Raw genomic sequence first — 16,162 nt, forward strand, 5'->3', positions numbered from 1 at the left:
CAGCGCTCGCCCGCGCGGGGCCCCGCGGGCCGGGACGCGCCGCTGAGCGCGCCGGGGCAGCCGCTGCCCTCCCCGCGGCCGTCCCCGCTGCAATCTCGGCCGCCGCCGGGCCCTCCCCGCCGGCCCCGGGCCGGGGGTGAAGGTGACCCGGGAGCGCTCCGGGCCGCGGCCGCGCTGCCCGCGGGCCCCGCGCAGGTACAAAGGGCACGGCGGGGCCGGGCCCGCGCCGCCGCCGCCGCCGCCCCCAACCCTCCCGGCCGGGCCCCGACTCACTCTCGCCCCGGCCGCGGCCGCACCAGGCTCCCAGCACCATGGCCACGGCCAGCGCCGCCGCCGCCGCCGCCGCTCTCGGTCCCATCCCGCGCCTCTGCCGCGGCCGCCGCCGCCCGGCGCGAATCAGAGCCCACGGGGCGGGCGCGGGGGCCGGGCCCGGCCGAGCATCGCCGGTGGAGCCCCCGCGGAGCCCCTTTATAGCGCCGGGCCCCTCCCTGCCCGCGGTGTCGGCCCCGGCCCGGCGGCCCCTTCCAGCGCAGGCCGGGCTGGCGGCGGCGCCCCGGCCAGTAAACAAGGGGCTGCCCCCGTCAGCTGGGAGCCGAGCGGGGCGGCCGCAAGAGGCGGCGCGGAGCGCGGGCACGGGACGGGACGGGCCGGGGGAGGAGCAGCGGCAGCATCCATCCACCCAGCATCCATCCGTCCATCCAACCATCCGTTTGTCCATCCATCCTTCTAGCCGTCCGTCCGTCCACGCACCCATCCAGGCCGCCTGTGAGCCCTGCTGGCGCTGCCCAAGGAGCCGCTGTGGCCTCGGTAGCTTTCAGCTAGTAAAACGCAGGAGTTCAGCAGCCTCACCTCGCTGTGGGTTCAAATGGAAAGGGAGTTGGGTTAGGTTAGAGATTAGGGAAAATATTTTTACTGGGAGGATGGGGAAGCCCTGGCACAGGGTGCCCAGAGCAGCTGTGGCTGTCCCATCCCTGGAAGTGCCCAAGGCCAGGTAGGACGGGGCTTGGAGCAACCTGGAATAGTGGAAGGTGTCCCTGCCCATGGCAGGGGTGGAACGAGATGGTCCCCAAGGGTCCCTTCCAACCCAAACCATTCTGTGATTCTGTCCCACTGTCCCCGGTGCTGACAGCCCAGGCTGAGAGCAGGGCTGCTGCCCTGGCTGTGCCCCCGTGTCCCTTCTCCTCCTCTCCGAAAGCATGAATTGCCCTAGACCTGAACAGAGCTTGGGATGAGGATACTGTCTGTCACTGCCACTGCTTTCAGTATCATGGAACCCAAACAGCCATTGCAGATTTCTGGTTCTTTTTCCAGTGGGATTCACCATTTGGTGCCTTTTTTAATCATCTCTGTGCTGCACTCACACTAAGCCATGACAGTACGTTTCCTGGCAACTTCCAGTAATTTTATCTGGCTCTTGCTTTCAGCCATTTCTGCGAGACAAATGAGTTATAAACTGCTGGAATAAAGCCTTTTTTAATTCAAAAATGCTTGGCAAATAGACATTCTTTAAATTTTTTACCCCACCATCTTTAGCTTACAACAGAGCTCTCACTTCTGCATGACATTAAGGGCCCCTAGGCAGGCCAGTGGTGACCAGCAGGTCACTGTGCCTCAGTGCCTTTGTCTGCACACTGAATTGCACTATGAGTTTACCCTATTTAAAATACTTTGCGTTGCTTTTCCAGGTAAAGAATCACTGCAGTTGTCCCGGGGACATGACAGTGTGAATGAGGGGAGGACTGGTCAGTGAAATCATGGCTCTGTTGGTGTGATTCACTCCCTGACGTTGTTTGAGGTTTCCCTGTTGGACAGGGTAAGGCTGGTGGCCTGATTCAACCAGCGTAAGCAGGATTAGCTGGGATGGTACCTATGCAACAATAACTACATCTTGACATTTGCAGACTATTTAAATGATGAGATGAAAGGCTCTGCTTAAGTGGGGATGCTTTCTCTGTCATCAGCACAGCAGATGTGTCTGCACAGCACAGGAGCTGTTGATTCAGCCCATTGGTGTGCCAGAACCACCATCATGGGAAGGCATTTCCCTCATTTCTGTCCTTTTTTCCCAAATCCGTGCTGCTGCCCTCGAGCTGACAAGTGCAGAGAGACTTGGAACCCCACTCATTCTGGAATACTTCAGGAAGTAAGGGCAGTTAAGGAATGGAAATAAACAACAAAAGTATGCGTTCTCTGCTTGCAAATTAACCTGCTTTATGACTGTAGACTTTGCATAAAACAGACAAAGCCAAACATCACCTGGACAGCTTGGGCTATGTGGAATTTATACTGTGACTGTAACAGCAACCTGCTCTTGCTTACTCACTTATGTTCTCATTGCCTTTCATGTAATAATGATATCAGCTTACACATTGGCACATGAGGATTAAAGGCTACAGATTTATTATCTTTCCTTAAAATACTATTTTTAGTTTCTAATTACTGATTAAGAACATCGGGGTGCAACCTTTCCAGCATCTTTCCCATACATTCACTGCTACATATTCATCACGCTACAGTGCACTTGGTTTGCAATCAGATAAACCAACAGGAGCAATGTGGGCGCTAAGAAACTAAGCCAACACCTGCTTACTCTTTTTTTTTTTTTCCAATAGCTGCAATGCAGACTCTTCTTTAATTCCTGATTCAAGAGGCTACAAAAATCACCAGTTTGATCTACTAAATATTGGCAATAGTCACATTTCTTTCTCTCCTCTACAGATGTTTTATGGTTTAGTTCAAATAACTTGGAAATAAGCAGGGATAAGTGTCTGCTATGAACTGTGACAATCACAAACCATGGGGGTTCAGATCTGAATCCTCCTAATAAAACAAGTACAGAGAGACTTGCAATAGAGTGTATTCATCTATTTGACCCTAAAAAACTTACTTATTTTGGTTTGATCCATTCCTTACTTAAATCATAGAATGGTTTGGGTTGGAAGTGGCCTTAGAGACCATCCCATTCCACCTCTGCCATGGGCAGGGATGCCCCCCACTATCCCAGGTTGCTCCAAGCCCCGGCCAACCTGGCCTTGGGCACTTCTAGGGATGGGGCAGCCACAGCTGCTCTGGGCACCCTGTGCCAGGGCCTCCCCACCATCAGAAGGAACAATTCCTTCCCAATATTCCATCTAACCCTGCCCTCTGGCAATGGGAAGCCATTCCCCCTTGTCCTGTCACTCCAGGGCCTTTTCCCAAGTCCTACCACTCTGTCCTACAGATGCCGTGTGCCAGATCCCTCCTCCAGATCAATGCTGCTCAGAACTGAAGTCCTTGGAAGTCCATCCCTGGAGCAGGAACCACGTTTGCACAAACAGGTAGGGACAATGACTTTGTACAGCAGCTTGAATGTTGCAGCAGTGACATCCTTGTACTGACACAAGTGCACACAGAGAGAGAACCCGGCTCAGCTCCCAACCACCAACACATGGAGCTTGCTGAAAGCTTCGCACCTTGAAAACTAAATATATCTTTCTCTCTATTCACTGGAACATGTCTGGCTTTTAGGTTGTGTGTCATTAGCCATGCAAATTAAAGTTCATCGCTAATTAACCAGCCTGGGAGTAGTCAAGGAACACAAACTTAGTGCCCAAAAGGAGCTTTGGAGTAGTTGACTCACCAAGAAAGTTCATTGGTACCAATTCTGTTTTAAGAACCAAACTGCTTGAAAACCAGTTCATGAGCCAAAGCCACAGAGCAGCCTGGAGGCTGAGCTGAGGTCAGAATTCCCACTTTCTGCTGCACCAGTTCAGTGTGGCCTTCTCTTAAAAACAGGTTGCAACTGCCTGGGTGAAGAGTTACCCCATGGCTCACGTTGCTCTGTTCTCGTTGATTTGCCAGGCACTCTTTCCTGCTCACACATTTCTCACCAGGCAATCTGCACGTTATGCAGCCTCCTGCCCTTTGAAGATGCAGCAGAGCTGCTGTTGAAGCCAACAACGGCCAAGTCTCTGCATCACTGGCAGGATGTTGCTGCGGAGGTTTACGGGATTGACTTCTCAGTGACTAAACTTAAAGCTGAGAGTACGGGAGAGCTGACCTTGGAAAAGTATCTCATCCTGTTTAGAGTCACACAGAACCATTTGCCAAATCTCTTAATATAAAATATTTCACGTCATGGATTGACAGAGTTCCTTTCTTACCCTTCCTTCCGTCCACACCAAATCCGATAAGTGACTTCTCTCAGTGAGAAGGCTCAGAGGATGGAGATCCGGTCACTTTATGTGCTAAGGACAGAAGTCTCAGCTTTTTACTGTTGAAACAGGAAACACTGTCAGATCCTTCTGGAGAATTCTATTGTTACATGAGCAAATACAAATTTTGGCCAGGGTGAAAATGGCAGAGGGCATCTCTCCATTACATGCAGGTCAAAGACCCTGGAAATGAAGGATGCAAATTCCAGCTCTCCATGGCCAACTGCAGCACTGCCTGTGTCACTTAATGCCTAAATGTCACTTTAGCTTTCTTTGTCCAGTTTCTGGTTTTGTGCAGTTTGAGCTTTGGATGTCACAGAGGCAGATGCAATATTCGAGTTACTTTCAGTTCCTTGTCAGAATACTTTTGTTCTAATCCAGCATCAAAGTTTTCAACTTGAAAGAACCAAAGTACTGTCAGCGTTCCCAACCTGAGTCTGGTGAGCAGGGCCCAGATGTGAGACAGCCAGACAGATGTGGCCTTTGACCCCCTGAGCCTCCTCGCCCTCCATCCTTCTCGACAGCTTCTGCTGCTCGCCTCTGCCGGCCCCAGGTGTGTTTTGCACAAGCTGCTGCCAGGCACGCTGTTCTCCATCAGCCACCACGTGCAGGGCAGCGGCCGCAGCCGCGTCACTGCCCCCAGCATGGCCATGCCGGCTTCCAGCCCAGCCACCAGCTACACCGGTTCTGATCCACAGCTCACCCCCAGCCCCTCCTTCTTTGATTATTTCCTGACACTAATGCCTGTTTTTGTTGATCCAGAGGCTAATTTGGAGGGAGCACTGGTGCTCTGGGCAGCACCAGGGGTTCACAAACCCCGGCTGTGTGCTCTGCGCTGCTCAGGGTTTGCGTTTTGGACGAGCCAGAACTCCCAGTTCCCGTTTGATAACCGGTTTGTTCTGTCGCTGGGAGACACGCCCTCCCTCTGTAAATGTTACAGATCAGGCGTATCTGATCCATTATTCACTAACTGCTGCTGCTTCCCACTTCCAGCCCCTATTAGAGGGAGCGCTCGTGCCAGGAATGTCACAGTGGCATCATGTGACAGGTGGTATTGATTTAGCGCCCTTGGGGTTTAATGTCACTCTCGTTCAGTGGGACACACGGCGAGTGCACACGGATTCCTAGCAGTGGGGCAGGTCAGGACAGGAGCTCCCAGCCAGCCCCATACCAGGTGCTGGGACTTTGGAATTACATCAGGAATTCTGCTGCAGACATTTGAGTACCTGCTCTGAGCTGCTACAGCACTGTCATTACAGTTTTTATTATTCATAGACTCAGAGAATGGTTTGGGTTGGAAGGATCTTAAAAGCCCATCCAGTGCCACCCCCTGCCATGGGCGGGGACACCTTCCACTGTCCCAGGCTGCTCCAAGCCCCAATGTCCAGCCTGGCCTTGGGCACTGCCAGGGATCCAGGGGCAGCCCCAGCTGCTCTGGGCACCCTGTGCCAGGGCCTCACCACCCTCACAGGGAGGAATTTCTTTCATAAGAGTCTAGGTTGCAACTACAAATCATAAGACCCGATTCTGAGGTTTCATGGCAAGTTTACAGCAGGCAACGAGAAGGGAGGTGATGCTTGGTGTCACACAGGGAACAGTCAGGAGCAGAAGCCTGCTCTGCCCACTCCCTCCTTTTCACTCTTTACAGGATATTCCCTTTTGGCAGAAGTGCTGCCAGTTTGGGGAAGCTGTTCACAGCCTCTCAAGTCTGATGCACAAACTGCAAAGAAAACCCAAGGGAACACGTGCCCAAAACCTGGGACTGCCCAGCCACAGAAGCCATCGTACCCAGTGTTCTGCTCCTGCCACTCTGCACCCTCACCAACAGCCTGTAAACAATCCTTCCAGCACATTCCATCTGGCTGTGATGAGGACACTGCTTAAACACTGAGCATTTTAACACACGGAGTCTCTGCCACCAACGGTGTTTGCCAGAAAAGCTTAGACTGACCTAGTCACTGCTGCTGCCAGACTCTGAATCGGTGCATCCACTGGCCTGACATGACCCAAGCCTCCAGAAGATTTTTGGTTTAATTTCCTTTGCTGTCTCAAAGTAGGTAGTCTGCCAAGAAGCCAAGCAAGGCCCAGCCCTGTGCCTGATAAACATCTCCCCATCTGGATTTCCCAAGCTTTTGGGAAAGTTAAGCAACTCTCATAGAAGGCGATTTCTATACATGATGTTATTCTGTAGAGAGCTGCACATCGGAGCCCTGTGCCACGAAGTGGAGCTGAGGGCTGGAGCAGCAGAGCATCCACCACCCCCCCCAGGTTAGTCAAAAATAAAAACTGTCATTCATCTGGGAAATGTCACAAAGCCCTGAGTCATTGTTTATTCTAAATAGCACCAGCTCCCACCTTCAAAGTGGTGTTGAATGACTCCAATTGCTAAATGATCTCGAGAAAAGCAAAGACAACAACAGAGCCTTTGTGTGCGGGGTTGCTGGCAGCTGAGGCAGGGGATCCGTTGGGTTGGGGGAGGATGGAACATTCTTCCACCTGGGAGAGAACCCCCAGGAAACAGAGGCTCAGTGCTCAACGGCCACTGGTGATAACAAAAGGTGTTACAGGGTTCAATCCTGGCCGTTCATTCAAAGTAACAAACACCCACGAAATGTCAATGGTCAAAAGTTAAGTGGTTTCTGAACTCACTCCATGCAGGCTTCTTTGTAAATCAACTGCTGTGACTTGGAGGGGTAGATGTTTTCTAGGAGACAAGCTATCACTAGCAGTTCCCTTTCATGTCTTTCCAATTGAAAATTTCCTAATTTGTAAGTGCCAAAAAGTTATAGGCAACCCATTTTGCTGATAGCAAAATTCAGTTTCAAACTTGTCTGCAATGATGCGCCAAATCTTTTGCAAGCTAGGAAAAAATAATTTATTTCAAGTAATAAAGAGGAAAATGTTATGGACAACGAAGCATTACTGCTGCATCCCAAAATCTCACACACAAAAACCATTCCAGCACCACATTCAGCCTCTAAGCGAAGAGCTCGGCACTGAAATGCCTCCAGGGAAACTAGTAAACAATTAGAATTGAAAAATAATTTGGTGACACAGCATTGACTAATGAAGCACAGTGAAACGTCAAACATTGCATACAGATGAAGAAAAACAACTGGGAAAAGTAGAAATGTCCATAAATGGATTGCTACCACTATAAATTTCTAAAAAGTTCAAGGTAAGTACCAAGTTTGAGCAGAAGAAGCATATCACAGATATCTGAGTAGCTGGAATTAAAAGCTGTACCTCATAATATAATTATTCTTTTGCTAATCCATAAGTGAGTGGCATACTAAATTGCAGACATCCTGTTAAATGAACCAAAATTCTTTGTGTAAAAAATGTTAACTGTCTTCATCACCAGAGATGGGTTTGTACAGAAGAGAGCACAGCTCTGACACACAGCCTGGTGGTTTGGGATGTGTTCAAAGCAAAGCTGGATTTTCCTAAAGAACCCAGTTGTGACAAACAGCTCTTCCCCCACCTTCCTCGGGCCCGTGGGTGCTGGGGTCAGCAGCCAGGCCTGGCACAGCCCATGGTTTGGTTCCAAACCAAAGCACAGCCAGGGTCACCTGCTGAACACGATCACTTTCCAGAGTACAGCTCCACAAACACCAGCAGGGATGCTGAAAACAGAAGGGTTTGCTTTCAGCTTATCACAAGCACCTACAAAGACTCTCAGGCTGTCACACAAAACCTGCTTTACTGAAGTCTCCAGGTTTTTCTAGCAGCAGCACTGTTTTAAAAGTATTAGCTTTTCTCTGTTTTGTTTTAGTGAACTCTTAAGACAACACTTAACACGAATAATTTGCTCAAAAAGAAAGGCTGAATATTTTTTAAATAATTATTTCCATCTTGAAGACACCACCTTCCTTTGCCCTCATCTTACAGTGCAAACATGTTTGCACAGGTGAGGTCTGTGCCACCTGCAGCACTGTGTGTACAGTTCTAAGGGGCAGGGTCACGGTGTTTCCTTCATGCAATGGCATCAACACAACAATGAGAAGTGAGAACATTTGCACATAAAAAAGGAAAACAAACACCGCACAAAAAGCAACTCCAGTTCTGTAATAAGTCTAGACTGGAGAAGATTGTAAAGTCCCAAATACCCATCTGGGAAAAAGGTGAGCCTGAGAAGAGTTTTACCTGTTGATACTCTGAATCTGAGCCAGGCAAGCACCTGAACAGCAGAATTCTCTTCCTACACCTGCAGCTGTGTATGTACAGAACTGAAATTAAATATTAATTAAACATCCTGTTGGCAGCAAGCTGCTAGGTCACTACAGAAAAGCTGTGAAGACAGGAAAGAGTGTAAGACTTCAACTGTTATTTAAATTTGTATTGACTAAACACCTTTTAGGAGTCATAACATTTGTCACAACCACATTAAAAATGACTGTATTTATCCACTAAAGAACTTGTTAGCAGCTCAGTGTAAATTCTCATTGGTACCTCAGCTCTCCCCTCAAGAGGCAACAATAGTCACCAAGTAAACAAGTATCCAAGAGTGAAAAGCCTTCCCCAGGAAACCCTCCACTGCCTGCACAAGGAGGAGATGCAAGGTAGACCTTGGACAGCCTCTTTAAGGACACTGACTGTGACAGTTCTCACACCAGCTGAGCTTTCCCTCTGCACTGCAGGCAGCTTTGAATAAAATGAAACAGAATCATTTCAGTTTGGGGAAAATCCTGATGAAGAGAATCATGCTGATGAATATAAAACAAACTACAATTAACATTATCCAAAGCAGCCAGTCAACAGATTTCTTGGCGTGCTGTTCCAGGCGGTCAGACTCATCCTTGAGCTTCTCGAAACTCTGGTCTGCCATCCTGAGGGAGTGTGACAGTGTCTGTGGAGCAAAGAGAGCAAACAGTGTCAGGCTCAGAGCTGCCAGTTCTGGCAGCTTCCTCTAACAGAGAAAAGATTCAACTGCAGAGAGGTATTTCCCCGAGTCTCCCCAGTCCAATCCCACCTGGAATCGAGCTACAGGATTTCACACATCAGCACTTGAACCTTGTGGGTTGCAAAACCAAGGGGTCACAGCTCAACATGCGCTACCTGGTTGTCCTGTTTGATCACGTTCTGAGCAGCCAGAGTGTTGTTTTTGAGGCTTCGAGCCAAGCTGAGCATTTCCTCAGCCAGCTTCTCCTGCATGTCCTGGTGGTGCTGCAGCACAGCATCCAGCTCCACTGCTGACTGCTTCTCGTCTGATGCGAGGCCTCTGCAAGAGCACAAGGGAAAAAAAAGGGATTTACACTTCCTTGTGGGTCAATCTCACAAGTTTTCCCCAGGTTTTACATCTCTACAAGACAACAAGGTACATTAAGTCAGCTGAAGCCGTTACATTTTGGTTTCTACCAGCAGACGCTTCATCCAATTTAAAGCATATCTGGGATTTAAAGGTCATTGGGAAAATAGTTCCCAAAACACTGAGCACTGGAATGAGAAATTTTGACTTACTTTCGTTTCCTTATGCTCAACTCCTCAGAATCTGAAAAAAAAAAAGTGTTTAGTGTGTTATAAATTCCTAAGCAATCACAGGCTGAAAAAACAAGTCTCCTGTAAGGGATTTTTGGATATCCAAATCCTACTTAGCCTCTATCCCAAGGAATATGGGTGTCAAAGGCCTACCTGCTTTCTGCAGGGAAAAGAGGACATCCAGCATCAAAAGAGAGGAAAAACCCCAGCTGAATCATATCCCTGAGGGCAGGGTTTCAGCCCATGTGTCTCGGTGTTCTTTCAGGACACGTTAGATTGGCCCAGCTCCAGCCGCTCTACCGGTAGCCATGGAAACCTCAAATTAATTCCTCCCAGCTCCCTACGTGAATAACATGGCCGTGTATTCCAGAGGAACTGAACAACACCTACTCAAAGCACCCAGAATCACATGATCTGCTCAGAGCAGAAGGAGCAACAATAAATTGTCCCTGCTAATTCTGTAATTAGAATGTCTGTTTTTGCATGAATGCTGCAAAAAGAGGTTCCTGCAAGTCCCTCCCACCATTGATAACAACACTTATGCTTTCATCTGTCAGGGCTTTTGGTTTAGTTTTTTTTTTTTAAATCTACTGTCTTGAAAAGAAGTGAACCACTAAATTAAAAGTACACTTCGGGAAATCTTGAACACCTGACCTCCCTCTTCCCCTCCCTGCAAGACTCAGGTTGACTACGGTCAGAAGACAAACAGATCAAACTTACCATCAGCAGCCAGGGGGTCCTGGGAGGAGAAAAAGAACCAAAACAGCAGATTACAAAGGGTCAATGATAAAGGACAGCCCTGCAGGCCTGGCAGAGTGCCAGTGCCCAGGATTTAGAGATAAAGACGTGACTCCCTACCCAGCCTGGGACACTTCTCAAACACAGCCACGCAGGGCAGCTGAACACAACCAGGACAATCTGTAAAGCAGCAGCAAAGCAGAAGCAGCACTGAACATACTGTGCCAAGCAGCTCACTCCTCATCTGGCCCGTGCACCGCGCCTTGGTCTGCAGATGGACGGTTTTGGTGGCTGGGGTTCTCTCCTTGGCTGTCGTAGGGGTGCGCCCAGGGGCCAGGAACTGGTTTGCCAGAGCCTTTTCCATTGATGAAGACTGGGAATGGGAAGAAGCAATGAACAGTCATGGATGTGTGACCCACAAGGATGGGGGTGCAATCCCACAGCTGCTTCTCAACAGTGAATCAGCCTGAACAGCAGCACTGACTGCACCCCACTGACTAAAACCCATCTTATTGGCATTTCACAGCTCTCCAGGTGCACCTGGGACCATCCAAGAGCAGTGTCAGGCCTGAGGGACAGTACCTGCCTTTACATCTCACAGCAAAGGAGCGAGAAAGATGTAGGCAAAAGTGTACTTTGATTTTGAAAAGAAGTTTCATACAATACCTCCTTTTAACAAAATATGAATCCAACATATTTATTCAAGTTTTCACAAAGACTGGCTAATAGGATTTTAACAACTGTTATTTTGAGATGCAAGACAGAAGTAAACATAGGAACCAGGCAATAGGTGAATATAAACAGAATACTGAAGTCTTTTCAAGCTGAACTAGTAGATCTTACCAATTTTTCAGCTTCTAGGAGTCCCTTTAGGAAGTCCACTTTGCGAGAGTATTCATTCAGCAGTTCGGGGGCTGGCTTGCTATTGGAATTGAAAGGTAGCAAGATGAAAGCCAAAAGTTACCAGCATTTTCTACTGTTCTACTTTCCAAATAAAATTTTTTTAAAACCCCACATGGTTCTTTGAAAAATCAGAAATAGCCTCAGGTTGGGAATACACTTGCAACCATCTGAAAATCACCTTTTCCAGGGCAGGGAGGGCTCGGGGCACAGGTATTCCCACAGGGAAGCATACATACTGCCACGGTGTTTGTGGGCTATGGCTGACTTACATGTAAGATATTACCGAATCACAGTGTCATTAACGTTGGAAAGGACCTCCAAGATCCATCAAGTCCAATCTTCGACTGAATCCCCCCATTTCCACTAAACCATATTGCAAAGTGCCACATCTGCTCTCTTTCTGAACACTTGCAGGGACGGTGACTCCCCCACTTCCCCGGGCAGCCCGTTTCAATGTTTAACCACTCTTTCAATGAACGAATTTTTCCTGGTATTCAACCTAAACCTCCCCTGGCACAACCTGAAGCCGTTTCCCCTAAAGCACAAACCCACATCGGGCACCCAGGGGCTCAGAGCGCTCACCTGGACTGCTTCTTCAGCTCCCGGAGCATGTCCTCCAGAGCAGCCACATACTAAGGGCAAAAAACAAGACTTTAAGCGACAGCATTAAGGAGAAATACCCTGTCTGGCAAAGGCTGCGGGTTTAACACTACAGCGCTCCCCATCTTGGTTACTGAGGGGCCGGACGCGGTGCTGCGGGCAGAGGGGCGGGAGGGGCGCGGCGGCCTCACCTTCTCCAGCCGCCACTCCTCAGGGTCCCGCCGCTCCGCCGCCAGCGCCTCGCACCGGCTCAGGAGCCGCATCAGGTTCAGCTCCAGCCGCGTCGCGGCCATGGCGGCACCGGAACTCGCCTCAGCGCTGCGCGCCATCTTGGGGCGGGGCGCGGGGAGGGGCGAGAAGCGCCGGGCGGGCCGTGACAGTCCCGGTTTATTTAAAATAAAAAAAACACCCCGAAAGCACCCCAAAGCCAACCCCCGCACACGGGCACAGAGGCGGCTGCGGCTCGGGGCCGCTGGGACAGGGCTGTGGCGGCTGATGTGGCCGAGCTGAGCTCTTCCCTCACTCCAACGTGGCGCAGCGCCGTGAGGGGCCGAGGCACGGCCGCGGCTTCAAGGCGCTGATGGGGAATCGCACCTCGCCCTCAGGTGTGTCCCCGCACAGAGGTGAGGCGGCTCCGCACAGCGCACCCAGCACGGGAGCTCCGGCTTTGCTCCAATAGCACCAAAAGCCTCCCGCGTGAGCCTCGTTTGTGCTTCCCCTTTCCCCGTCCTTTATCAGTATTTCATAAAAACAGTAACCCGAGTAAAGGCTTCCTTCGGAGTAAGTTGCTTGTTAGACAAACATCGATAAACTACCAGACGTATTTTTTAAAAGTGCAATGTTTTAATAAACGTTTTTATACATATTGGTCTCAGTTAAGGCTATTACCACATTAACAGTTCCGTAAACCACAGAGAAAATTGTCATAAAATCATACAAAAAATTAAGGCAACACACATTGACCTAAACTCACTCTTGGTCCCATGAGAGTCCATTGTAAGGCAAATGGGAAAGGCACAGCAGCGGAATGGGGGGGCTTGTTTCCTGTACACTCAACCCATGTATTTATTCAACATTAAGTTTTACTTTCTTTGCAAGGTTTTAATTTAAAGTGGAGAGTATTTGCTTTAAACAACCTTGCTTAACCCTTACAGTACTGTACATTTCCAGGCTGCCTTCCCCGCAGCCACTTAAAAGACCATGAACAAGTTCACAGCCTTCAAAGGGTTAAAGCCAAAGCTGTGGTCAACTTCGAGTCCAGAGAGCTGAAGAATTTCACTTCTCCACACAGGGAATGTGAGAGTAAGGGTCTGAGAACCTGCGTTTGAGTTTTGCTGTTGGTTCGTATTCATCCACGAGTTCCTGAGCGTGGGCCAGTGCAGCCCCTTGTGCAATGTACACCGAGTGGATGCTGTCAGTCCGCCTTGCTGGCTGCTCCCTCCGTTGCACCATCTGAGACTCTTCCTTAGGGAAAACCTCATCCTGGGATTCTGTACATTTGAACATCCCGGGAGGAAGTTTTATGTTTGCTGTTGGCATCACTGGAGTTCGACGGGGCACTTTAATCTTGGACAGTGTTAAGGAGTATCTGCGCCTTGAAGCCAGGGATGCAGAGTAAGAATTTGAAGAGGTTTGGGGGAGAGAAGGCACTTTGCAAATGTCTTTGGCAGGCACGCTGGAGCTCTGAGCACGGCAGTGTAATCCAATAATTGCTTTAAAGAAACAAGATACTTAGAGACTGATAGCAGGCCTAAAACGTAACTCGATATGAGCCACTATGACCAGACAATGTTTGGTCACCTGGCTGTATGCACTGAAAGATGTAGAATAAAAAAAAAGCACATACTACCTTAATACTGACCTTCGGTATCCATCCGGCCTGGTTTGTCCTCCAGCAGGCTCTCTGTGCTCGCAGAGGTCTCCGAGTCCACGTTTTCCTCATCAGAGCCTCGCTGATCGAGCTCAGGTAGGCGGTAAGTGATGTCCTCCCTGCATCAAACAAAGGCTGCAGCACTCAGCTGGGACAGCACCTCTGGCACAAGCAACTTTATGCAGCTCATGTTCAGAGGTAAAGCATGTAGTCATTAAATAATAATGTTGATGGTATTTTCTCTCAGCTAGTGCTTTGTACTTTCCTTTTTCCCCTCATAAAGGCCTACAGAACAGAATTAGATCCTTTTGGACAAAAGGTATCCTGCTTTACTACCTGTGTTGCCTCCAAGTGCAAAGGGCACAGCCTACCCAGGTAAAGGGGGACTTACTTTTCTTCTTTTATTGACTGTATGCGATCGATGAGAATCTCCTTCTCCCGGTTATCAGCTTCACAAACGTCCTCCTCTTCACGCACCGAGTCCAGCTCTGAGGTGCCACTGTCGTTTCCTTTGACCTGAGAGCTTTTACTCTGCAAGACAGATTCACATGTAACACTTGTCAGTCACAAGCAGCTACACCAGTCTGCAAGTTTCAGAGTGGTAGACAAATGAGTCAAAGGAGAGGCTGATGGAATTGATGAAGAGCTGTTAGTTATCCATACAAATGTTTCAAAAAGTAAGAGGAAATTTCCTGTTCACCTGATTTCCAAGATTTTATTACCTTTTTTTGATCTGTCAGGCTCAGCTTAGTTTTAGTAGTCCCTTATAAGAAATATTATTACATCCAATGTAAGTTACATACAGTGTCTATAAAATACCAGGTGATGACAGAACAGGCAATCAGTCCTGCATGCAGTCTGGGGAGGAAGTTGCACCAGTACATGCAGTCTTGATTGATCAAAAGAGTGTTTAAAACTGAGTTACAACCCGTGTAAGTATTTTAGTCATGCAATAGTACCATAAGAAAAACTCATGCACTGGAGCCAGGCAGTTGTACATACCAGTTTCCCCTCATAAGGGGAAGAGAACCCAAGTTTTATAGGCCAGAGCTAGAGAGAAATGAGACCAAATTCACTATATGCAGCCTCTGATCACACACAGTTTGGTTTGTATTAATCAGTACAATAAAAACAAAGAATTAAGTGTATTTGCCCTACTAGAACACAGCATATTTTTGCACACCAGCCATCTCTGGAGTGAAGGAACTCCTTCGCCGTGTCAGACACTCTCAGTTCCCCTGCCAAAATTATATGGGAATAGATTTTGACCAGTACAAAAGCAGATTCCCACCCCTGTACCCTTTATTTATCAGAACTTCGGTGCAGCTGTATATTTAGCTCCTACCTACAGCTTTGGGCAGTTGTTTTTTTCCAATTGATTTTTGACTTACTGAATGGATGGACAGGGTAAGCAGCACTCCCTCCCCAAGAAGCTGGTGTTTTATTTCAACACTTACCGTGTTCTGCCGAAGCAACGAGAGCCGTCGGACAGCGAAGCTCTCTGCTGCTTCCAGCTGATTGATTTCTTCCATTTTTATCTTGTACTTCCTTATCTGTTCCTTTATGAGCATCTCTACACACCTGTGAGAAAGGCAACAGCTTATTCAGCTGCCTCATACCACAAAAGTTCTGAAACAAGCACGGTGGGATGAGGTGCTGCTCCTGGCCTGGGGGTGTTTGTCACACACACGTGGCTGGAGTGTGACCACAGTGTCCCGGCCCATCCCTCACAGGCAGCACAGGTAACGGGGTGAAGAGTCCAACACAGCAGGCACAACAGGACAGGTAATGGTGACAGCTAATGGCACATGTTCCTCCTGGGATAACCAGAGCCTCCCATGCTGGCTGTACACAGTGATGAGCACACATTACCACAGCTGCCAACAGCTCCTGCTGCTTCTACCTGTTGTCCCTGTGCTGGCACAGGCTGGCAGAGACACAACGAGCCTGCAACTGCCCTTCTCCACCTCTATGGCCCCGGGGGTCAGTAAGAAGTTACAAAAAGCTGTCATTTTTCAAACTCTGTTTTCATTGGAGGCAGAGGCAAGGCCAGCCATGCAGTGAGGATGGTGAGGGGCTCTCACAGCCAGAGTTGCTGGAGGGTGAGGAAAACAGAGAGGGTCAAGGACAGAACCTTCTTCAATTCAAGGAATCATGCAGAAGAGATCATCAGGGGGTTCCAAGTATGCAGGAGACAGCTTAATTCTATATCATATTGTTTATTACGCCTTGTATCTCAGCAATACAAGCCCCCCAAAAGATTATCTTGATGTAAAAACACAGACCTGATATTTAAGACTTATAGATCATCCTACTTTATGCTTAGTAAAATGGAGACAGGTGGAAGGTCTGAGAGGGGTGTATAAACTGGCAGCACTGG

At 48.9% G+C, this 16,162-nt stretch overlaps 3 protein-coding genes across 12 annotated transcripts in view; all 3 read right to left on the reverse strand.

Annotated features, from left to right (window-relative positions):
* INSR (insulin receptor) overlaps positions 1 to 547 on the reverse strand; it is a 55,840-nt gene extending 55,293 nt beyond the window's left edge. The window contains exon 1 of the mRNA XM_082297889.1: positions 274 to 547. Coding sequence (XP_082154015.1) covers positions 274 to 358 — 85 coding nt within the window. The 5' untranslated portion in view covers positions 359 to 547. The remainder of the gene's footprint in view (positions 1 to 273) is intronic.
* Positions 548 to 7,123: 6,576 nt separating this feature from the next.
* Positions 7,124 to 12,241, reverse strand: USE1 (unconventional SNARE in the ER 1; the record flags this gene model as incomplete). The annotated part of the gene is made up of 8 exons (XM_082297989.1): positions 7,124 to 9,042; positions 9,252 to 9,414; positions 9,654 to 9,684; positions 10,392 to 10,410; positions 10,630 to 10,782; positions 11,253 to 11,331; positions 11,895 to 11,944; positions 12,104 to 12,241. The coding sequence occupies 8 exons, from the start codon at positions 12,239 to 12,241 to the stop codon at positions 8,860 to 8,862; spliced, it is 816 nt and encodes a 271-aa protein (XP_082154115.1). The 3' UTR covers positions 7,124 to 8,859.
* A 517-nt stretch (positions 12,242 to 12,758) lies between these two features.
* MYO9B (myosin IXB) overlaps positions 12,759 to 16,162 on the reverse strand; it is a 41,684-nt gene continuing 38,280 nt past the window's right edge. For 6 of the 10 annotated variants that reach the window (XM_082297937.1, XM_082297939.1, XM_082297934.1 and 3 more), the window contains 5 exons: positions 15,240 to 15,363; positions 14,785 to 14,832; positions 14,174 to 14,313; positions 13,774 to 13,901; positions 12,759 to 13,624 (listed from right to left, as the gene is read on the reverse strand). In XM_082297937.1, the coding sequence (XP_082154063.1) occupies positions 13,188 to 13,624; positions 13,774 to 13,901; positions 14,174 to 14,313; positions 14,785 to 14,832; positions 15,240 to 15,363 (877 nt within the window). In that variant the 3' untranslated portion in view covers positions 12,759 to 13,187. Of the gene's footprint in view, positions 13,625 to 13,761; positions 13,902 to 14,173; positions 14,314 to 14,784; positions 14,833 to 15,239; positions 15,364 to 15,542; positions 15,878 to 16,162 lie in introns of those variants that run through there. The other 4 variants (XM_082297940.1, XM_082297935.1, XM_082297941.1 and 1 more) reach the window with 3 other exon arrangements.

This window comes from Coloeus monedula (genome assembly GCF_965178545.1).
Source record: "Coloeus monedula genome assembly, chromosome: 27".
Classification (NCBI taxonomy): Eukaryota; Metazoa; Chordata; class Aves; order Passeriformes; family Corvidae; genus Coloeus; species Coloeus monedula.